This window comes from Corticium candelabrum, chromosome 15 (genome assembly GCF_963422355.1).
Source record: "Corticium candelabrum chromosome 15, ooCorCand1.1, whole genome shotgun sequence".
In the NCBI taxonomy this organism is placed as follows: Eukaryota; Metazoa; Porifera; class Homoscleromorpha; order Homosclerophorida; family Plakinidae; genus Corticium; species Corticium candelabrum.
Window position 1 is genome coordinate 6,537,796 of NC_085099.1, and position 22,828 is coordinate 6,560,623.

The following is a 22,828-nucleotide window of genomic DNA, read 5'->3' on the forward strand; positions in this document are numbered from 1 at the left end:
TTCTCTGTTGTTGATAAACATGTTCTTCTATTGTATTTTGCCCGTCTCTCAAACGCTGTACATTTTCTTGGCCTTCAGTCTGCGCAAAACAGGGAATTTACTGGTCACAAGACCGAGTGCGCGCGCTAACAGGGCATGGTTTATGTGACGTCACATTTAACATTCTTTGACGTCATAAATTACCAGACCGAGACACAAACATTTTCCAAAGCCAAAACCATAAACACATGTTATTCGCAATATTACATTTCACGTACCGCATCGCTTTCATCGGTCGACGGTCGTCCGCTTGGTAGAGAAGCGCTAGTGCTGGGCATGGACAAAGGAAAGCCAAGAATACAACAAAACCCTGCTACAAGCCGCAAAAGCGCCATGCAACAGCCGCAAAGTCCAAAGTTCCTCGAAACCATAACTAGCTAGGTGAAACGCACAATTTCTCACAAAATTCCACAACAGATCTAGATCTAGAGCGTGAGAGCGCACGTCTGGCTACTCAACCACTCGGATCGCTGACGCTACAATGACAACAATGCGGCAATCTAGTACGCTTAACGTCACAAAACAGTACACAGACGAGCCATCCAATCACAGTCAAATCTAATTGAGGCGGGTTCACCAATATGTGACTATTTGTTATTGCGGTCAGGATCATTGTGTCAAATGTTGATGCAGAGGAATTTATAATTGTATGCGCAGAGATCACCAAAGCAGTCACAGCAGCGGAGTCTACATCATTCATTACAGACTATTGCGTTACCAGTTGCTGGAATTTTCGTGTTTATATGCATGTATAGAAACGTTTTCAAAGATTTAAGAGCTTTTGAGCGTCAGAAAATAAAAAATTGAAGATTGAATATCACACATTGAACAGCCCAGTCAAACATGAAAAGTCCAGCCAAACCTTGTACAAACATTGTTGACAAACAGATTTACTCGATGTCAACAAAACAGATTTACTCAATCACTATACAACTACTGTGACTCAACACAATTTGTAACTGGTGACATCTACAACACTATATTAATTAACAGTGATTTTTTGTCTTAACAAATTTCTTAATTTTCTGACATCTATGCTTGACATCGTTCCTAATGAATGATACCAAAGAAAACATTCTCTAAAAATAAAATCTGTGCAGTCTTGTTGCTTATTTGTTACTTTGCTTTGCTTTTTTAGTCATCAACGTAGTCATACTGTCAAACAGCTAGTGGCTCTTGCATGGTGTATAAGTAGTCTTTAACACCTGGTTGTAGAGAGAGGGTCACTAATAGAGTGATAATTTGGTATCCAAATCTTATGGGAGATGAAGCTCAATAACTAAACTATGGGAAGCCATCGACATTGATACAGACAACAAAGGAAAGCCAACTCCAGCCAATGATAACAAACAACACCAATGCAAATCTATTGCCTCAACTTTCTCCTGAATTAGAGAGTACACTGAATACATACAACATTTAATGTACTGAGTTCACAACCCATATCAGTCTGACTCTCAGTGATGCAACCTGCCAAGAATCATTGCAACTTACTAAGAAACTCATGGTTTTGTCATCTACATTATTTGCTGACAACATAACTATCATATAATTATAATGCTAATATCTAATGAAAGATAATTCAAAAATAACCACTGTATCACCTTCCTACATATTGTTATCAATCAGTGTTCCCTTCTGTCGTTTCCTTGTGCTATCACCATCCTAATACACAGATTAATTAATTAATACAAATCCTTTGATTATTTACATCTTATGACAACTTTCAAAAGCAAACCCACTTCTCTGTCTCCTCTCCGCTTGGTCTGCTTTTGAAGTCGATCATTGATTACTTTGGCATTAGTAGCAAATGAAGTAGCAATCTCTCTCTAAACCAAAAGTATGTTGGTTGAAACCATGGTAAAGTGATGTCGACAAACCAACAGCTTCAATTTCTTCTTCTTCTTCGTCTATTGTAGACACAGTAACAGACCCATATTTTCCAAAATCTTTTGTTCTCTTCGTCAGCGTAACCTATGAGCAAAGTAATATCAACAAAATATTTAAAAAAAGGAAGCAGGAAAATGTAAATTATCTGCTGGTACATAGGCAATCTTACACCACTACTACATTAACATACTTTTCTTTTTTCTGGTTTTGCTTGCTTTACAACAGCCTTTTTGCTACTTCCATCACCACCAATAAACAGAGCACCTGCAACGAGAAACGGAAAAGTCAAGTTTTCCTGACAACAGAGAAGATTAAATACTTCTATGCACAATTCTTGCATCAAGTTCTGATTAACCGTATAAAATTTTATTAAAAAATACAAAAAATAACTGGCAAGGTTGTTACAGCTTGTGTATTTCAAGATGTGATTGAGTGTTTAAAACAATTAGATAAAGTGCTGTGATTCTGTCCAATAGATTACTAAAAGTGGGTGTAACATGTAGTTTGATGTCTATAAACAGCTGTTCATATTAGGTAAGGGATGAGAAAATAAAATTCCAACGGTGTGCAGATTTAAAATCATTCAATTGTTATGAACAGTACTTACAGGTGTACTACATATTATGTGGCCAATCTTGACACAATCCTTTGCTCATCCATCCTTCAGCTTCAACAAGTAACTAAAACTTCCAAATAATTGCTCAAAGTACAAATAGCTCTAAATATAGAGAGCCACCTCTTGAAATGCAAACACAGCAGACTGCTTTATGTCCTTACTTCTCAGTAGAGAAAATTGTCTTTAGCCCTCAAGCACATACTGCGTAGTGGTCCAAGACATAGCATACAAGCAGGTGTTGGTTTTGCAATAAAATCCAGCATTGTACGCAAACTTGAGTTCCTACCTAAGGGTATCAATTCTCGTCTAATGTTACTACGTCTAAATCTTCCTCATGGGCGATATGCCACTCTCATTAGTGCACATGCACCAACTCTACCAGCTTCAGATGCCTGTAAGGAAGAGTTTTATGAAAAATTGACAACTGTTATTGACTCAGTGCCAAGAAGAGATAAACTTTTGCTTCTTGGAGATTTTAATGCTCGCATTGGTCGGGACTATACATCATGGTGTAAAGTAATTGGTCCTCATGGTGTACGAAAGGGAAATTCCTATGGGATACTGCTTCTCAGTACTTGTACTCAGTACACTCTAGTTATAACAAACACCATCTTTCAACAATCCAACAAGTATAAGACAACAAACATGGATGCATCCACGTTCACATCATTGGCATCTTCTGGACTATGTAATTGTGCAACAACGTGATCTGCGTGATGACAGACAAACTCGAGTGGTGAGGGGTTCTAGTAGTTGATCAGATCATCGGCTTGTGAGGTGCATCACATCTCTTGTCATCAAGCCCAAGCAACATCGGCAACGCTTGATGGCTACCAAAAAGTTGTGTGTTAAACGACTGTTCGTCGAAGACATTAGATGTCAGTTTCAAGATCAACTAGAGTATTCGTTGGCTGGTATGACAGAATCATCTGACATTGACTGCTTTTAGACGGATTTGAAAACAAAGACCTTTCAATGTGCAGCTAACGTTTTAGGTCATACCAAACGCAAACATCAGGATTGGTTTGACATGAATGAACCGACATGAATGAACCTACAATTCAGCCTCTCCTTGACAGCATGAGGGAAGCACACCTAGGGTGGATCAGAGATAAATCTTTGATTGCTAAGAAAATAGCTTATACCAGCTTGCATCAGAGTGTGCAAGCTAAATTACGTTCACTGAAAGAAAACTGGTGGATGAAGAAAGCAGATCTACAAGCAGCAGCCGACGAACATGACATGAAGCAATTTTATTCTGGTGTAAAATCAGTTCTTGGTCCACAGTCTAGGAGTACAACACTTATTTTCTCTCATGATGGCTCAACCCTGCTTACTAAACACGAGGACATTCTTCAGCGTTGAGCTGATCACTTCAATCTAGTACTAAATCGTCCTTCTGTCGTTGATGATACGGTGTTAGATGACATTCCACAGCTGGCATGTGAAGATCATTTAGTGGTGTCTCCCCATGTAGATGAGGTTTCTGATGCAATTCAGCAAATGTCATCTGGAAAGGCGTGTGGGTTGGATGGCCTTCCAGCTGAAATATTTAAACATGGTGGTAGAATTTTGGTAGAAAAACTAACTCAACTCTACGGGCTTATTTGGCATCATGAAGCGGTTCCCAAAGACTTCAAAGATGCTACCATAATCCATTTATACAAACGTAAGGAAGACCGCTCAATTTGTGACAATCATCATGGCATTTCGCTTCTATCTACTGCCGGGAAAATCATGGCTCAAATTATTTGAATAGATTAACCAAACATATCTCTGACAATATATTGCCAGAGACTCAGTGTGGTTTTCGTTCAGGTCGGAGAACTACCGACATGATCTTTACTGCTAGACAACTACAAGAAAAATGTCGTGAACATCATAGAGACCTCTACATAGTTATTGTAGATCTGACAAAAGCGTTTGATTCTGTCAACAGAAATCTCTTATGGAGACTACTCGATAAAATAGGCTGTCCGTGCAATCTAGTCAATATCATAACATCATTTCACGATAATATGTCAGCTAGCGTCATTGACAGTGGAGCTTCTTCCAAGTCCATTGCAGTCACAAATGGTGTTAAACAAGGATGCGGTCTTGCACCTTTGTTATTTAACATCTTTTTCTCTGTCATGTTACACGTTGCCTTCGGGAACTGCGATAAAGGTGTTTACCTTCAAACGCGCTCTGATGGGAACATTTTTAATCTTCGTTGCTTCAATGCAAAAACTAAAGTCAGTGACATTCTCATACGTGGCCTGCTCTTGGCAGATGATTGTGCCCTTGTCGCGCACACCATAGAGGATATTCAATTCATCATGGATTGTTTTTCAAACACTGCACGACGTTTTGGGCTCACTGTAAGTTTCAAGAAGTCAGAAGTCTTGTACCAACCAAAACCTGGGTCTTCTTACACACCTCCTGTTGTAAAAGTGTATGACACTCCTTTGACATCGGTTGACAAGTTTTCTTATTTAGGAAGTACTCTGTCTCAAAACAGTGTTGTCGATGATGATATTTCAGTGTGTCTGAGTAGAGCTGGTGCTGCCTTTGGCAACCTGACTAGACGCCTTTGGAATGAACATGGCATAACCACAGCCACTAAGGCCAAAGTCTACAAAGCAGTTGTGACCACCACTTTACTTTACGGTTGTGAAACTTGGACATTATATAGAAGACACATTAAACAGCTTGACCAATTTCACATGTGATGTCTTCACAAAATTGGAAATATAAAAAGACATGATACCCAATACCGAGGTTCTGAAGAAATGCAACACGCCTGGAATTGAGGCTCTACTACTACAAGCTCAACTTCGATGGTGTGGCCATCTTGTTTGAATGAAGGATGATAGAATCCCAAGGGCAGTGTTTTATGGTCAGCTGAAGGAAGGTTCTAGAACAGCAGGTGGTCAGAAATTACGCTCTAAAGACACATTGAAATCCAATTTGAAATTTTGTAATATTGATATTCCAACTGGGAAAGCTATGCGTCAGACATATCTCTGTGGAGATCTTATTCGAAAAAATCTCTAGATCATTTTGAAGACTAATGTTTGAAAACACACCAACAAAAAAGGCAGGAACAAAAGACGATCTCTAAGAGTAGGAACTTCACATGCAATGTTTGTGGACACTCCTGCACGGCACGCATTGGTCTTTGGAAACACAAGCAAAGCCATAAATGAGTTTGGTCGTGTCGACCACTCACTCCACTGTGTGTGTGTGTGTGTGTGTGTGTGTGTGTGTGTGTGTGCGCGCACGCTTTCACACATGCATGCATGTTCTTTTGTTGTTTATTTGTTTGTGCATGTACAGCTTACCATCAACAATGAAGGTTACTTCACTTTCCGTGGATGATTGGTAAAACAAACGTAGCCCACAGCTAAACACATTCCATAATATAAATTCTCAATTCTCGCCAAAAATCAACATCTACACACAAGGCTACACTACAATATTTTAGATTAAAAACAGCCTGTACCAGTAACACCAAGTATGCTTAGCTGGACAACTACAGAGTGTCACTTCTTACTCCTGCATATCTGCTACACATTTTCAATTTACTATTATAAACTCAGTCTTGGCAAAACAATGCTTTTATGTTTATTGCCCTAATTTTACATGGTTGATGTAATTACACATTCGTTCAAACAACATTAAGTTAAAGATATTCATGTCTATTGTTGCACTAGATTGTTGAAGATAGGAAAAACGGTCAAACAGAGCTGTTACTGGAATAAAGAAGACTCCGAAGACAGCTCACAATAAATGGCATCAGAAATGCTGTATTTTTAACCAGAAGCATGCATGCGCCGGGGTTACAGTAGTGTGGTCTGTAGTTACACGGACTATTGATAAACAGACGAACAGACAGATGATTGGAATGCAGCGCACACGCTCATCGTTAACTCTGGTGCTAAATAGTGTGCCAGCCAATGTGATTATGTCTTTGCAGAACTTCAGGAGGTATCGTACCGGATGTCAACAATCCCACATGGTAGTCAATGTGTACAGCCCCTTCTTACGCTCTTTATTGACTCAGACTAATTGGATTCAAGGTGGATAGCTGTTAGGCTTTAGCAGCCTAGGGCTTTATTAACACTTTAGTGCCTTTTCATTCTGTTAGTTACAAAGGGTGGGCACTATGGCGCTCAAAGTGAGCACCATGGAAAATCAAGTGAGTGCCAAGCAAGTGCCAGACTGTTTTCATGCCAGATTGTTTGCAAACAGATAGAGAGACATGCAGGCACGCACGCACTGCCACACACACACACACACACACACACACACACACACACACACACACACACACACACACACACGTGACTCACACCATCCATCCATCCATCCATGTTCTTGCAGTGTACGACAAATCGGTTGCAGCTATAGCTAATTCCAAAATGAGAGCAAATTCCAACAAAACAACATCAATGATCGAGATTGTGCACAAATGCCACACAAGATTTTAACTTAAAGAAGTTGCCAAATTTCTCGTTTGCAAGAACTTAACCAGAAAAGTCTACCTTGCTCAAATGCAGGTCCAGCTTAATTGATTTCTACCACAAACGCCAACTATAGAATTACGTTAAACTTACTTTGTACACTTTTGTCGGACTTGACGTTCGACTCCTTTCTCTCTGAATATAGACAGCAGCAACACGTAATATCAATGAAAGATCAACGGTTGTTAGAATCATATGCACCTTCTCAAATACACTGTTGTATCATAGTCCGTGGTAATCTTACACGATCTCTTGGATTTGTCTAACACTCGAGCGCCATCAGTCTTTCTAAGAGGCAGATGATCGATTGTACAATCTGTAGACAACGATCATGATCAGTCAGAATGGAGAGAGAGAGAGAGGGAGAAAACTCTAGCAGTTTCTTACCTATTATGAGAGCCATCTGACCACAGAGACAGTAGTATACACACAGAGGTCCTTGACCTGTGTCATATTCTTCTTTGTCTCTGCTATCTTCGCAAACTACGCTCTTAGATATCACTTTAGGCATTTCCACATACGGGAGGTCCGATGGATCGAGGACGCATGCTCAAAGAACGCAGGAAGCGCGCAAAGAGAAGTCCTACACTTACAAGGGTGGTGAGTAGAATCTCTATTTTTAATTTATACGGCTCGGATCTGTGTCTTTAATGCTAAGCACTGTCACAGGTAGAATTTGAAGTGCTTGTAAGTTCTGATCTGATTTACTTGTTTTAGGGCTGATGAGATTACACAGGGCTGGTTATTACCCGAGGCCCGGATTTCCGGGCTGAGGGTATAGTAATTGTTCGATGACCGAGCGACCGACTGACCGTATAGATAGTCGATTAGTGCAGATGCAAATGAAGCTATTCCGACCAATAGACGAGAAGTGGTGTCATTACCGACCAATAGACGAACGTGATGACATCACGAGGCTCCACCTCTCTTTGTTTGGTAGCTGCTACTACTAGTAGTAGGCAACAACCAGACGTCTAGCTAGTAGAGAAGCAGCACAAACAACAAGCTGCTTGGAAAAGCTGCACAAACAACGAGACTTTTACATTCTTGTGAGCTGGAAAATTGGTGGTGAGCTGCTTGTTTTGCTCAATATTTGTAACTTAAGTTTCCTACCCACAAACAGAACAATGATCACGCCTGTTACTTCATCACTTAAGGCGAATATTGCCAGCCGGCCTAGCATCGAGGCTCTCCGACTTGTAGCATTTGGCTTGTTCCAGCACTTCGAAACAACTACATTTGTGACATGCATGTTTTCTCCCATTACGACAACAACCAGATGTCTACATTCTTGTGAGCTGGAAAATCGGTGGTGAGTTGCTTGTTTTGCTCTACATTTGTGACTTGCCCACCAACAAACAGAACAAATGATCACGCTCGTTACTCTTATCACGTAAGGTGCGTCGAGGCTATCCGACTTGTTAACATTTGGCTTGTTCCAGCACTTCGAAACAACCTGATCTACATTTGAAACGTGCATGTTTCCCCCCATTACGACAACAACCAGATGTCTAGAGAAGCTGCACAAACCACCAGACGTCTAGATTGTTGTGAGCTGCAAAATCGGTGACGAGCTGTTTCTTTTGTTGTACGTGAGGGTTTAGCACTATTAGAATCAACGCATAATCTAGCTACATTTGTAACATTCATGTTTTCCCACATCTAGTTTTGTTTTGGCTCTGGGGTTACCTATGCCACGCCTAAAACTGCCCATCGTGGCTCATTACGACTTGCTGCACAAGCAATCAGATGCCTAGAGAAGTTGCACAAAGAACCAGACATCTAGAGAGCAAAGATTGTAACATTATGCTTGTTCCATAAATAGTGTCATCTTCTGAAAGCCCAAAACATTGTAGGTGCATGAAATCGTGGTTTGTTCACTGAAAATCAGTGCTGCTGCTTTTGTACCTAGCTAACCAAAAGCTGGTTTTTGTATGTACTTTATACTTTCGCTGTGCGTGGTGGTTAATTGGTATTGTTTAAACCATTCTGTCATAGCACGACTAGTTACCTTCAAGGTGCATACCAGCCGAGGGTTTGAACTTCTAGTGCTTCTTCATTTCGAGTATGTTTTGGGGAACATCAGCATTTGGACGTAAAACAATTTTTCATGAAGATTTCAGTTAATTGTAATTCAAAGGAGGCCACCACCCTGAAGGTTTCCAGAGATTTGGAGAAATCAGAACATGTATCCTTGACAAGTGAGAAACTTTGATGGCTGATTTTGAGGACCTACTGCTAGCCTTTCGTCCCCATTCCTATGGGACTAAACAAGTGGTATCTTGCATAGTGGGACCCTATTACTCGCCATCAAACTTCAGGTAGGAAAGATTTACTTTACCCTACTACAATATACTTGATGAAAGCCTTTTTGATGCCAATTTTGGCCATCTAAATCAATTTCTACTATACCTGGCATGGTTCTAAAGTCTCTATGTGGTCTAGGAGATATCCATATGAAAAGGGAACAAGGCAATATGTACATTGAATGTCATGGTGACCACCTCTGACGTTAAGTATAAATCTGTCTATATTTAGCTACATATGCACTCATTGACAAGTCTGGGTCATGAGTTATAGTGAGATCAGAGATGAAATTGCAGCACTTTAGCAGTAATCTCTTCTTCATCTACAATTATAATACATTTAGTGACACTACAAAATTATTTATTAACCTGAGATATGCATGCGCTAGGGTTACAGTAATACTTCTGTAGACGAGTAACTGGACAGTTGGAATGCAGCCCATACTCTCATTGTTATCGGTTGGGTCAATTGGCATTCCAGTCGATGTGTCGTTAGTGCGCACTGTACGCTTGTCAGTCTTAGTTAAAGTTAGTAGTCTTTGAAATTCAAGTGAACCTCTAACACTAATGGAACGGTTTGTTCACACCCCTCAACCTGACTCACCTGAACAGTTTGTCAGTCTGTTCTGTTCTGTGGTAACACATATCATTCTTAATATAAATTGCTGGTCTGCTACAAAACTTGAGATCATAGTTTTCATTATGGGAGATATGGTCTTTTGGAAACAGTGAATAGGTTCAGTTGGAATGAGGAGTGTTTGGATCTAGCTCACTGGGATGTATGTTGTCTACTCTTTAAACGTAGATTGCAGTTATTTCACTGGTTGGTAGGGTGTGTGGACTAGAGTATGTGTTATGTTTGAGCAGCACGAATGATTGCTGGCAAATATTTGTCAGATTCTACAATGTAGATGGTTTTCTAGTACTCAAAGCTTTCTACCAGCAAGTTGTATTTAGTTTGAGCTAATTACCAGTTACAGGTCATTCCATTGTGAAAAAAACTTGATTTGATGCATGCAACATTAGATACATGCCAAAGAACTGTCACTGTGAACTTTACTAAAAAATTTAATGACAATTTCTATATCTGCAACATGTTAGGCAAGTCTTGTGCTTTGGGCCGTTCTTCAGCATTTTGCTGCCAACATAGTTCCATGACTTTTCGGATTGAAGAAGGACAGTAGTCATCAGGAGGAGGAAGTCTACCACCACCCATCACATACTGAATGACCTCTTGATTTGACTGGCCATAGTAAGGCTTTTTCCCCAAAGTAAAGACTTCCCACATAAGTACTCCAAATGCCCAAATGTCGGTTTTAGGAGTAAATTTGCCATACAAAATGCTTTCTGGTGACATCCAGCGGATTGGAAGAAGAGCTTGACCAGCAACTCTAAGCAATGGATATTATTATTATTAATCATGTTAGGTGCTTGTTGGTCTCACCTGTAGTAGTCAGATGTGTAGACATCTCGAGATAAACCAAAGTCTGCAATCTTTATTGTTATCGAGTTACCTACAAGGCAGTTGCGTGTTGCAATGTCTCGATGAACGAACTTTTCTTCTGCCAGGTATGACAAGCCACAGCTAACTTGCATTATGATGTAAATTAGATTATCAACCGTTACTGTGTGCTTTGGTTTGGGTTGTTCCTCACTTTTGACTGTTGCATTTACTTCCATAATTTGTTCAACTTCTCCTATTTGTGAAGATTGCAAGAACTGACTTAAGTCACCGTGACACATGTACTCAAACACCATGCAGTAGATGTTATCATTAACGTATGTGGCAAGCAGATTGATGATATTGGAATGACAGAGATTGGATATGACATACAGCTCTTTATAGAAGTCATGTTTCATTCTGTCAGATGAACTTGGTTTTAACAATTTGACAGCAACTGGCAGTGGATGACCATCAGATGTATTGAAATCTTCAATGATGCCCATGAAAACCTGTTGAAAACCAAGTGACAATTCTAGACCAATGAATATTGTACATTTACATGTGTAGTTTTTATTTATGGAATTCACCTTGCCAAATTGTCCTTCACCTAGTTCTTTAACATATTTAATTTTTTCAAGTGGATATTCTCTGAGATTAGTTGTTGCAGTTGTGCCACTTTGCCAATGCATGCTTTCCAAATTCTGTTCTTTACAACATGACTCTACTGCATCTTTGACTGTCATAGATGAAGATAATGAGTTGGGAGCTGAAAGCATGAGGGAGTTGCTGTTGACTGTGTATGAAGCATTTGAGGCAGAGTTATTTGATTGCTTTTGTCGTTTTCGAATAACCTGGATCATCACAGCTGCTACAACTAACAATGGTACGACTATACCTACCACTATGCCTATTGTTTGAATCACAGATTTTGAACTTTGGTTTATGGCATCTGTAGAAATGGCTGTTTTTGATATGTGGTACCCCAGGTCTATTCTAATATCTGTACAAGAAGAAGGCATATCTTTTGTACTGGGAAGTACATCACATTGTGGGATCTGTATGTAGACATGAACAGGGTAATATTTGGAGAAGTGGGCAATGACAGTGGCCGTGTTTCTCACAAAATAATCAGAACAGTTTCCATGTTGAAACTGGTCACAGTTCTCCTTGCAAAGTGGCTTTGGGTAGACACTGTACTGAGCATGCGTATCTATACAGTCGGGAAACACTATTTGGCATATTGTCTTTATCATGGGTGTCAGGCATCTATCTTTGTCTTTTTCATCACTGTCTAATAATGCTTGTTTTAGAGAATCCATGCCATGTTTTCCAAGGACTTGTTGACTGAACTTGTTGTCAACAAATACTGTACGGTTGCTTCTAAATGGTTTACAGGCAAGACTGCCATTGTATGCTTCACAAGTTGCATCCAGCTGGCCTGGGTGACCTATAGCTATACCTGAATTCAGTTGACACAGAGATTATACAAATCTATTAATTTAAACTTATTACATCTTAACTTGGTGAACATTACCTGAACAGTTACAGAATCCCCATTTCTTGTGCCGGGCAAATTCTCCTGGCTCTGTAGCACACCAGTGCCTCCAATATTGAAATTCATTAACTTGAGTACACTCATTGTATACTATTCCACGGACTACAAATGGGAAAACACAACGTGATCCATTTGCAGTCCCACCACATGTCGTAATTGAGAAACGACTTGACACTGAGTGATTTAAAGTGTAGTCTTCATATGCAAGACCTGGTGAAAGGTTTGAGCGGTTAGCAGCATTTAATATTACAGGGAGTGAAGTTAGACTTGTTTCACTTATGTTTGTTGCAGATGTAGATGTTTCTGCCATGTCGTCTTGTGTTGCATTGAGTTTCATTATTGTGCAGATTGCAGCAACAAACAGGTATGTGAAGGGGGCTACAGCGAAAAAATCTGTTGCAGCATATAAAGTTCATTGGACTCTGATGTAAAACAATAGTTAATTAACGGCGGGATAGGTTAATTAATTAAAGCACTGTAGTAGAATTGTTGAGTATACACACCGTTAATTACGTTAATGTACCTTTTTAGACCCTTACTTTCCTTTCTGGACACCAATGCAAGGAATATTCTAGAACAGAGTCTTAGAATTGGCAAGGTACTGTACAATCCACACAACGTCCTGGGTCTGGTGACTATGATGTACACTCTTACATGTACGAATTGTGAATTCCTGCTATCCTTGTCACTGTGCTTGATTGTCAGCCTGATATCTTTACTATACATGCACAAGTTCAGAGCTGCCAACCTAGCAGTGTCAGAATGCGTGAATTTGCAGGAGAGAATGCGGGAGTTTACATTTTTGGACACGCCTACAATAGCATTAATATCAATAAATTTATATTGTAATAAGCGTTAAATAATATATATAAATAATATCTAATCATCAAAATTTAAGTATTTTGCATGCCCGGTTGGAGTACGTGTAAGCCATTAATTAATTAATTAAATTATAGTGCAACAAATGTATAACCGATTAATTAACATGCCTAATTAGCTACACATAGTATCAACACCAATTTTACTAAACATAATAGTTAATTAATTAAACACAACTTGTATTGTACGTACTACTGCCTGTTATAAAACCTAAGAACAAAGTACAAGCACATTCTCGTAGCTAGTTGGGATGTTCTGGATTCTATTTTCTTATGGCCTTCTTCCATCGATTTTCCAGGTAGCCAGCCCCTCCTCCTTTTCCACCTTCTATGTTGGTATTTAGACCAAGTATGCTAGGAAAGCCGAATGATGAGAGGGGCTGGCACATACAAATTGATATTGGGATATCAAGTATGTGCTTACACATGCATGTACTAGAACTGTAGGGTACATGCAGTTACACAGAACAGGCACGCCCATCATTTTGGTCACACCCACCAATGGCCAGAATGCGGGAGATTGGATGCCTAATGCGGGTAGGCGGGAGAAGGATCCCAAATGCGGGAGAGTTGGCAGCTCTGCAAGTTGGCACGGCATTACTATTTAAGCCACAGTGACATTGCGTCTGGATACCAACACCTAACAAACAGATACCGCTCACCGTTAGTCATTGTTCTCTGTCTTGTCGCTTGGACGCGCCTGAAGTACTGCTACAGCGCACATGGGAAGGGAAACTATGAATATAAAAGTTCTCTGTGCAGTCGAAAATGCGATGGGCGGAACTTTCATGTGCAGCCAAGTAGAGCGAAAGAAGTATAGAAGGCACACTTGATTTCCGCTTTATAGAGGGAGGTGTGAAATCATCAAACCATCTTCATGTCAGCGCCCAGACAATGGCCAAAATCGGCTAGTATCAGTGAGAAACAGTCAGCACCATCTTCCCTGGTCCCACTGACTATGGAAGACTCGTGGGATTCCCGTGAGTAGCTAGTGACTTGTGTTTTCACATCACTTGATTCCTCAATGCCTACGCAGTTGACTTGACTACGCCATTAGTTAAGGTGCTATCTTATATATGTCCTAACTCTCGACTCTGGATCATGCATTAATTAATAATTAGCAGTGTGTGTACATGCATAAGCTATACCTAGACGTAGAACAACTAACCTGTATTCATTTCTTCCTGTTTTGGCGCTCCAAGATGCACGATTTGCGGGATTGTCGAACAAGAATTGAAGACGTGAAGCTGAATTTCAATTTAGACTGCTAATTCTCGATTTCGGTGGAAGAGGAGGTGCCTGCATTGAAGATCCCCGATATTTGGGGGCGGAGCTTCTAGAACACACGCAATCTCGAGGGCAACACTCACCTTTCGCCGATTTCGTTGTACACGTACACGAAGTTCACGTATCCGGGTCTGCTTCTGAACCATAGATCATCTTGCCGTTGACTATGTAAGGGTATATAGTATAGATATGTACCAGTGTTGAAACCTGTACCAGCGACCACCTCTCAGCGACCGCATCTGCCTGGCACGGAACGTTGTCCCATGCAATAGCTACTGTACCTAAGCGACCACCTGCCCAACGCGACCAACAATTGCTAATCCAAAGACCTTACAGCAATTAACATCTCTTCTAAGCGACCACACTGTACCTTTTTGCCGACACACGTGCGGTACACTTGTACAGTATCCCAAATCAATTCTTGCTTGCATGATGTCGGGAAAAGTTGTGAGTTTAGCTGACCGGGTAAAGGTTATTCAGCTGTCTGAGAAAGGAATCTCAGCGAGGCAGATAGCAAAAGACATGCACGTGGGGAGAACACAGATTCAGGGAGTGCTGAAGAAACTCTATCCAGTTTCTTTTCCCTGTCAAAGTAGCTAGCTTTGATTAGAACCGTCTGTAACCACATGGACGAAATACAGTATGTTCTTTGCACAAAACAAGAAACGAGACGTTTAGCACTTTGTAAGTTCCGTGTTGTGGTGGTCTGGCATGCAGGGCTATAGAGTCCCGGATCTCATCTCGGACATTTCCTAGTCTCGGTCACTCGTTCTCTGCCAAATAGCTGCGGCCAAACCTAGCTGCTACGCTAGCGTCATAGTCATACTGGATAGCAACTAGGTAGAGCGGGTCACGTCAGCATCCGTCGTAACGTTGTTGCTGTAGAACTTGAAAACTGATCGCACCTATTCTCGGTCACAGAGTCTCATATCTCGGTCAGTGCTTGCCATCTCGTTTCTACAACTCCGTTTGAGACGCAAGTCATCTCTGTCGATAGGCTCCTTATATGACTTCCTTTCGCCAAATTGTTGGTTTTGTCTTGTCAACCTCTACTCTCGCAGACGATGAAGAAGACGGATGACTCACGGGACATAATCTCGGTCACCTGATCTCGAGTGATTTTCTCTCTTCAGACGCAGATCTGAGGCGTTCTTTTGGCTAATGTTATAGTCATCACCGCTGGCTACTATTCCTACGGGGTGATGTTAGTGCTCATCGTACTTTTGTTACGGCAGAACGTGAAATGTGAAAGACAAATACTCGGACATCCAGGATCATATCTCGGTCAGGCGCTTTCATCGCGTTTCTACAAGACGAATTGAGACGTTAGTCATGTCTGTTGAAAGGTTCGCTTTGGATGTTTATGCCACTGAATAGCTGGTTTTGTCTCTTCAGTTTTTACTGTTGCAGGGCGGTGAGAAAGGTGATGGCGTATGGGACATAATCTCGGTCACGCGATTTTGAGAAAGACGTGTTCCTGAGTAGGTGGTATTGTGTGGTTTTTAGTCTACTGTTGTTCTAGAGCTATATTGTCACGAATGTGTGTGTTTAACTATTTTCAGGACTTCAAACTTGCAACGTGATGACTCTGAATTTTCACATTTTGTTGGCAGTTAACCAGAGAATATTCCTACCTGTTTCTACATTCTTGACTGGCAGATATAATGATTCTTTATCTTGGATGGGATGATTGATGATTTTATCAAGTAGAATTGCACAGACTGCTTTTTACTTTTATCTCTAGGAGAGTTATGCTGAGAACTTATGAAAATGGTGACATGTTGCCAAAGAGAAAACAATCTTTCTCATGGCACAGTTCTGAGTCTGAGAAATTGTGATAATTAGTCCAGTGAAGATATCCAACCAACCTTCTGTGTATAGAATTAGCTAATTAGCTAAGCAGTGCATGTTGTTGATAATAAGTGATGTAGCTAAAATCTTACAATCAACAAGATCGTAGTATGTACACAGTTTACAAGTATGCAGAGTCCTGGCATACTCTTGTGACATTCAACTTGTGCCAGAATAGATTCAATGTTTATCTCCATGATGATCAATCTATCACTCACAAAATTTGCTAATTAGCACTAAACCACATGTACTAAATAAAGGTTATGTTAATTATTATTCAAAAACATAGTTTAGACAGGACAACTAACGTTTGCCAACACAGTCTAATTACTAGAATCTGCTATAGTTATACAAATTCACTACAAAACACTTTCAATCAGCCTTAGTCGACTGTGACCGTATGTACAATGCCCAATGAAGGTAAGACCACTTACCTGAAAGCTGTAGAACCCAAGAAGTGAGCTCATACTGTGACCGAGATTAGGTCGATCACCTTTCCCACCGCCCTACAACAGAAAAACTGAAGAGACAAAACCGGCTATTCAGTGGCATAAACATCCAAAGCGAACCTTTCAACAGACATGACTAACGTCTCAATTCGTCTTGTAGAAACGCGATGACAGCGACTGACCGAGATATGATCCCGGATGTCCGAGTATTTGTCTCTCACATTTCACGTTCTGCCGTAACAACAGTACGATGAGCACTAACATCACCCCGTAGGTATAGTAGCCAGCGGTGATGACTATAACGTTAGCCAAAAGAACGCCTCAGATCTGCGTCTGAAGAGAGAAAATCACTCGAGATCAGGTGACCGAGATTATGTCCCATGAGTCATCCGTCTTCTTCGTTGTTTGCGAGAGTAGAGGTTGACAAGACAAAACCAACAATTTGGCGAAAGGAAGTCATATAAGGAGCCTATCGACAGAGATGACTTGCGTCTCAAACGGAGTTGTAGAAACGAGATGGCAAGCACTGACCGAGATATGATACTCTGTGACCGAGAATAGGTGCGATCAGTTTTCAAGCAGTGCATGATCATGATCGGAAACTTGAAGCACTACTAACAGATACAAGCAGACTGGAATAGCACTGAACAAAGACAAGTTCAGATTGAGATTGAGAAATGTACAGTACATGGGGCATGTACTTACTGATGAAGGTGTGAAGCCGGACCCCAAAAAAGGTTGGAGTCAATCATGAATATGACAAAACCCAATGATGTGGCAGGAGTCAGAAGAATTGTTGGCGTGGTGAATTACTTATCAAAGTTTTTACCCAAACTGTCAGACATATGTGAGCCCTTGAGAACATTGACACATCAAAATGTTATGTGGTCATGGACACATGAGCAAGATGAAGCATTGAAGCAGCTTAAAAAGGCCATTACACAGACACCGGTTTTGAGATACTTCAACAGTGCAGAGGAGGTCATACTTCAATGTGACGCATCGACTATTAGATTAGGTGCTGCATTACTTCAAAATGGCCAACCTGTTGAATATGCCAGTAGATCACTAACTAGCACAGAGAGATATTATGCACAGATTGAGAAAGAACTGTTAGCGATTATTTTCAGATTGGAGCATTTTGATCAGTACACATATAGACGACCAGTGACAGTACACACTGACCACAAGCCTTTAGAGATGATACACAGGAAGCCTTTGCATGCTGCACCGAAACGGTTACAGCGTCTGTTACTGAGATTACAGAATTATAGTGTGACAGTAGTGTACAAGTAAGGCAAAGAAATGTTCATAGCTGATACATTGTCAAGAGCACCCATATCAGAGTCAGAGACAAAGACCAGAAGGCAGTTTGCAATCTTGAGGCAGTTAACGCAGTTGAATTTCTGCACATCAAAACAGACACAGTGGAACAGATAAAAAGTAAAACTGCGCAAGATGAAACCATGAAACAGCTAAGAACAGTAATTGAACAAGGATGGCCACAAACAAAACAAGAACTACACCCCTTGGTGGTACCATACTTTCAGATAAGAGATGAGCTATTAGTGCAGAATGATGTCATTTTTAAAGGAGAAAGAATTGTCATTCCTTCAGAACTGCGACACATGATGTTAGAAAAAATACACTATGCCCATTTAGGAATCAATGGTTGCATAAGGAGAGCAAAGGAGTGTTTGTTTTGGCCAGGCATGACAGCAGCAATAAGGGACTATGTAGAGCGATGTGAGACATGCAGACTGTTTGATCATAAACAGCATAAAGAAACTCTCATGTCCCATGAAATTCCATCGCGACCTTGTTCAAAAGTCGGCAGTGATTTGTTTGAAGTGAAGGATCATCATTATTTAGTCTTAGTGGACTATTACAGTTCCTTCACTGAAGTTGAAAGACTTACAACAACAAACACAACAGCAGTCATCAGGGCCATGAAAAAGCAATTTGCCCGATATGGAGTACCAGACACTTTGATCACAGATCGTGGACCACAATACACCTCAAATGAATTTCAGGATTTTGCCAAAGCATGGGAATTTCAACACAACATGTCTAGTCCTGGACATCATCAAAGTAACGGGAAAGCGGAAATGCTGTTAAAATAGTGAAAACTATTATGAGAAAAGCAGAGAAGTGTGGCAGAGACCCCTGGGCAGCATTACTTGAATATCATAATACCCCCACAGAAGGGATGGAATTGAGCCCAGCTCAAAGAGTGATGAGCAGACGAACAAAGGGATTTTCTTGCCAGCAACAGATAATCTTCTCAAGAGACACATCCAGGATGACATGGCCAATATACAAAGGAACAGAATGAAACAGGCACAAATCTATGACAAGACGGCCAAGGACTTGAGAGAGCTGCAACCAGAAGATATGGTGATGATTGAACCTTTTGGTTATGGCAAACAGTGGCAAAAGGCAACAGTGACAAAACAAATAGGACCAAGATCATATGAAGTAGAGACAACAAAAGGTACCAAATTGATCAGAAACAGAAAACATCTGAGACAAATGAAACAGAACACAGTCAAAAATCAGCAGAAGCTGAGCCAAGTGACTGGTAAAGGCATGACAGGAGTAGACTTGCCAATGACAAGAACACCAAGTCAAGAAAGAAAACAACAGCAGCAAGCCAGTTCAAAGCAGACTCAAAGAAGTAGTGGTAGAATAACTAAAATGCCAGCATATTTAGCAGATTATAAGCTGTGCTAGCGTAGAGTAAGAGAACTTTTTTTTGTAAAGAAGGAAGTGTGTAAGGGTATATAGTATAGATATGTACCGGTGTGGGAATGTATACGCAATAGATATAGAATACCACTATACAGACTAGGCTTTGTAAGTAAGTTCACTACTTACCGTTTCGTACATCTTGTGAGAGACTTTGCCTGCGTAGAGACGTGTAGGAAGCCGTTTCTTGAGTTCGGCTTCTCAAGTGTAAGAGACTGATGTTCAAGCTGAAGCCGCCTGATTCACACTCTGAACAGATGCACGTGTAGTGGAAAGACAGACTACTCATTGCTTAGCGATGGAAGTTTTGTCAGATGAAGATTGTGTGGTAGGGAAACCGATTCGGGCTAACCGAACGTGACGCACTGTGACTGTGTGGCTGAAAACTAGGACTACTTTTCCCCATCTAACAAACTACTCGAACTGTGAAACTGTGAAACTATGTATCTTGTCGAACTAGAGTCAGCAAAAGTTCGTCTAGCCTATCCAACTCGTCGTGGCCGGAAGGCGGTGAGCTCATTGTAGTGTGTGTGTGTGTGTGTGTGTGTGTGTGTGTGTGTGTGTGTGTGTGTGTGTGTGTGTGTGTGTGTGTATGTATGTTATAACAGTTGTAAGCTACGTTCCAGATCGGCACAAGGTATCACACACTATCAGTCTATCGCTATGCTCAGGCTCTAACGCAACAACAATCCAACAAGTGCTAACAGTCACTTATCTAAGTATATCACACGCCAACGTACGCATGCTCACTAATCTATGTACCAGTCTACCACACTCATGAGCTTACACATCAACTACTAGAGTCGGTCTTCATACTTTTGACATCGACCGAATTTGGGCCGGCAGTGAGTTCCAGAGCATCTGCCCACGGTAGAACGAGGTCCTTTGGAGAGTTCTGGCTGCTGAAATTATTAGTCCTGATCTTGTAAGTCTCGTAACCACTCGGTTAGAGGCGTTAGCAGAGTTGAAGCGCACGCTTACATCTTTAGGGGCTGATCCGTAAAGACAGCTATGAACAAGACTGGCCAATTGAATGCCATGACGCACCTGTATAGGCAAGAGATTGTGCCGAGAGTAGACGAGACTTAGATTCCCCGTTGGTTCACGAAAAGAGAGACCAGCTACAGCACGAACTACCCTAGCTCTTTTCAAGGCAAGAGAGGCGGTCAGCAACGGAATTCGTCCCGATGCTCCACACCGGTGCGCAGCTAGAAGTCAAGGTCAGGGAACATGACTGAACGAGCAAACGGAGACCTGGCAGCTGTGTTAAGGTTCCTACCGATGCGTCGTAGAATACCAATTTCCTAGACACTTTCTTCACAACTGCATCAAGTTGAGGACGCCAGGTTAAATTGCAGTCGAATATAACGCCAAGATATTTGGCCTGTCCAACAGGCTGTATTGTATGGCCTCCTATCGATAGTTTACTGGGCATAGATTGTTGTTTGTTCCTAAACTTGCTGAATAGAACTAACTCCGTTTTCTTACAGTTAAGACTCATCAAGTTGTTTGTGAACCAGTTGGAGAGACGATTCAAGTCAAGCTGGAGTGTAGCAATAACATTTTGAAACGAGTTTCCAGAGGTATATAGACAAATATCATCAGCATAAAGGCCAACTTGACAACTTGAAACAACACTTGGTAAATCGCTCATATAGAGGATGAGCAAGAGCGAGCCCAACTTGGAGCCTTGTGGGACCCCTCTTCGGCAAAAGACTGAGCCTGACCTATCCGGGCCCACTTTCACTATTTGACGACTGTTCTCAAGATAAGATTGAAACCAAAGTGAGGCAGAAGGTGAGACTCCAGCAGATCGCAGCTTACTGATGAGCCGGTTATGATCTATTGTATCAAAAGCCTTCTTCAGGTCCAAAAACACCACTCCAGAACACAGGCTCTCATCCTTTGCAGCGTGTAGATAATCTGCCAGCACACCAAGTGCATCTTGAGTTGATCGTTTCTTGTGAAATCCATATTGGCAGTCGGGCAGGATTCCCTGTGATTCGAAGTAGTCGTTAATTGACTGTAGACAAAGCCTTCTAAAATCTTCGAAATACAAGAAAGAAGAGAGATAGGATGGTAATTCCAAGGATCTTCCTTGTTACCTTTCTTGTAAACTAGAGTCACAAAGGCTAATTTTCAATCATCAGTGAAAACCCTGTTTTGAGGGACTTATTGAATATCAAAGTAAGATATGGAGAGATAATCGGAGCCCCAATTTTCAGAAAGATAGGGTGGATCCCATCAGGACCAACCGCTTGGAATACGTCTAGGCCGTGTAGTGCATCACAATACATGCACAGACAGACAGACAGACAGACAGACAGACAAAACTTAGTAGAATTGCAGAGGGAAATGAAGAATTGGACGACAATGAAAGAGACATTCAGAACATCTTTCGTTAGAGTTTTAGTGGTATTCGATCTGTATGTCTCAGTAGGTGGACATTTAGCTTAGCAGATTTACTTATAGTGTTCTTGTAAAATTTTGCTTTTTGTGTTCAATAGTGAAAGAAGACAGACAGACAGACAGACAGACAGACAGACAGACAGACAAGTGGAGACAAGCTACTCTAAAAATCAAGCATGGAGGTTTTGGGTTGATATCAACGGAAGAATCATTGAGCATTGCCTTTGTAGCAAGTTGGGCTCACAGTATTCATGAGTTACCTCTCTGCTTTCCAACCTTGCAAGAATCTGTTGATACTATTCACTCAACAGACCTAGAACTACCATCTCAATCATTGGCATATCACTTAGACTCAGCTTTTTTGTCCTTACCTTTGTCTCCATCTTTGAATGACAATTTGGGAAATGCTCCAAATCTGTGTGATTTGTCTTTAAATCCTGTGAAGCTTCAACAACAAATTACTCAAGGAATCTACAAACTAAGGGCAGATTTGATCTTAGATGATGCGAAAGGTGCTAGAGATGCTGCCAGGTTACGATCTCTACAATTAAGGAAGAGGAGCAGGAGCTTGGTTAGAATTAGTTCCTACTTCAGAAAAGTTTGCAATGAATAAGAATGAATTTCAGATAGCGGCTTTTCTGAGACTAGGACAACCGATGCCTTTCAATTCTTGTGTAACACGTTGTAACTTTGGCAGGGAACTGGATGCTGATGGTTACCATCTCCTCACTTGTAAGCTTGGTGGAGGCCCTGTGCGGGAACACAATAATTTTGTGGCAGAGTGGTGTCAGTGTCTCAGGGACTTGCAACTGCATCACAAAAAAAGAACCTAAGAATCAATATATAGACAG

At 41.0% G+C, this 22,828-nt stretch overlaps 4 protein-coding genes and 2 long non-coding RNA genes across 6 annotated transcripts; 3 read left to right on the forward strand and 3 right to left on the reverse strand.

The window, feature by feature from the left end:
• Positions 1 to 1,533: 1,533 nt before the first annotated feature.
• Positions 1,534 to 7,571, reverse strand: LOC134190532 (STING ER exit protein-like). The gene is made up of 8 exons (XM_062658988.1): positions 7,438 to 7,571; positions 7,252 to 7,366; positions 7,144 to 7,185; positions 5,869 to 5,930; positions 2,120 to 2,193; positions 1,924 to 2,013; positions 1,782 to 1,868; positions 1,534 to 1,704 (listed from the first exon to the last, which is right to left on the reverse strand). Exons 1-8 carry the CDS (start codon positions 7,559 to 7,561, stop codon positions 1,648 to 1,650), a joined length of 651 nt encoding a protein of 216 aa, XP_062514972.1. The 5' UTR covers positions 7,562 to 7,571; the 3' UTR covers positions 1,534 to 1,647.
• Positions 7,572 to 10,217: 2,646 nt separating this feature from the next.
• LOC134191574 (muscle, skeletal receptor tyrosine protein kinase-like) lies at positions 10,218 to 14,721 on the reverse strand. Its single transcript, XM_062660196.1, has 8 exons — positions 14,604 to 14,721; positions 14,402 to 14,532; positions 12,335 to 12,733; positions 11,922 to 12,259; positions 11,388 to 11,855; positions 11,012 to 11,309; positions 10,801 to 10,945; positions 10,218 to 10,747 (listed from the first exon to the last, which is right to left on the reverse strand). Exons 2-8 carry the CDS (start codon positions 14,409 to 14,411, stop codon positions 10,438 to 10,440), a joined length of 1,968 nt encoding a protein of 655 aa, XP_062516180.1. The 5' UTR covers positions 14,412 to 14,532; positions 14,604 to 14,721; the 3' UTR covers positions 10,218 to 10,437.
• Positions 14,722 to 15,259: 538 nt separating this feature from the next.
• Positions 15,260 to 16,089, forward strand: LOC134190533 (uncharacterized). Its single transcript, XR_009971645.1, has 3 exons — positions 15,260 to 15,455; positions 15,518 to 15,866; positions 15,931 to 16,089. It is a non-coding gene; the product is annotated as an uncharacterized LOC134190533 (long non-coding RNA).
• Positions 16,090 to 16,442: 353 nt separating this feature from the next.
• LOC134190534 (uncharacterized) lies at positions 16,443 to 17,206 on the reverse strand. Its single transcript, XR_009971646.1, has 3 exons — positions 16,941 to 17,206; positions 16,806 to 16,877; positions 16,443 to 16,578 (listed from the first exon to the last, which is right to left on the reverse strand). It is a non-coding gene; the product is annotated as an uncharacterized LOC134190534 (long non-coding RNA).
• A 1,080-nt stretch (positions 17,207 to 18,286) lies between these two features.
• On the forward strand, positions 18,287 to 18,943 carry LOC134191576 (uncharacterized protein K02A2.6-like). The gene has a single exon (XM_062660197.1). The coding sequence runs from the start codon at positions 18,287 to 18,289 to the stop codon at positions 18,941 to 18,943; it is 657 nt and encodes a 218-aa protein (XP_062516181.1).
• On the forward strand, positions 18,498 to 19,644 carry LOC134191617 (uncharacterized). Its single transcript, XM_062660239.1, has one exon. It carries the CDS (start codon positions 19,128 to 19,130, stop codon positions 19,551 to 19,553), a length of 426 nt encoding a protein of 141 aa, XP_062516223.1. The 5' UTR covers positions 18,498 to 19,127; the 3' UTR covers positions 19,554 to 19,644.
• The last annotated feature ends 3,184 nt before the right edge of the window (positions 19,645 to 22,828 follow it).

What these genes read in the sequence shown, in the direction of transcription:
- LOC134190532 (XM_062658988.1), bottom strand. Translation starts at nt 7,561, where the DNA reads ATGCCTAAAGTGATATCTAAGAGCGTAGTTTGCGAAGATAGCAGAGAC. An exon ending in TCAGATGGCTCTCATAATAG is followed by an intron (nt 7,367 to 7,437) that starts GTAAGAAACTGC and finishes CGTTGTCTACAG; the next exon opens with ATTGTACAATCGATCATCTG. An exon ending in GTCCGACAAAAGTGTACAAA is followed by an intron (nt 5,931 to 7,143) that starts GTAAGTTTAACG and finishes GAATGTGTTTAG; the next exon opens with CTGTGGGCTACGTTTGTTTT.
- LOC134191574 (XM_062660196.1), bottom strand. An exon ending in GGGATTCTGTAACTGTTCAG is followed by an intron (nt 12,260 to 12,334) that starts GTAATGTTCACC and finishes AACTGAATTCAG; the next exon opens with GTATAGCTATAGGTCACCCA. An exon ending in GAAACTGTTCTGATTATTTT is followed by an intron (nt 11,856 to 11,921) that starts GTGAGAAACACG and finishes GTCTACATACAG; the next exon opens with ATCCCACAATGTGATGTACT.
- LOC134191576 (XM_062660197.1), top strand. Translation starts at nt 18,287, where the DNA reads ATGAAACAGCTAAGAACAGTAATTGAACAAGGATGGCCACAAACAAAA.
- LOC134191617 (XM_062660239.1), top strand. Translation starts at nt 19,128, where the DNA reads ATGGCCAATATACAAAGGAACAGAATGAAACAGGCACAAATCTATGAC.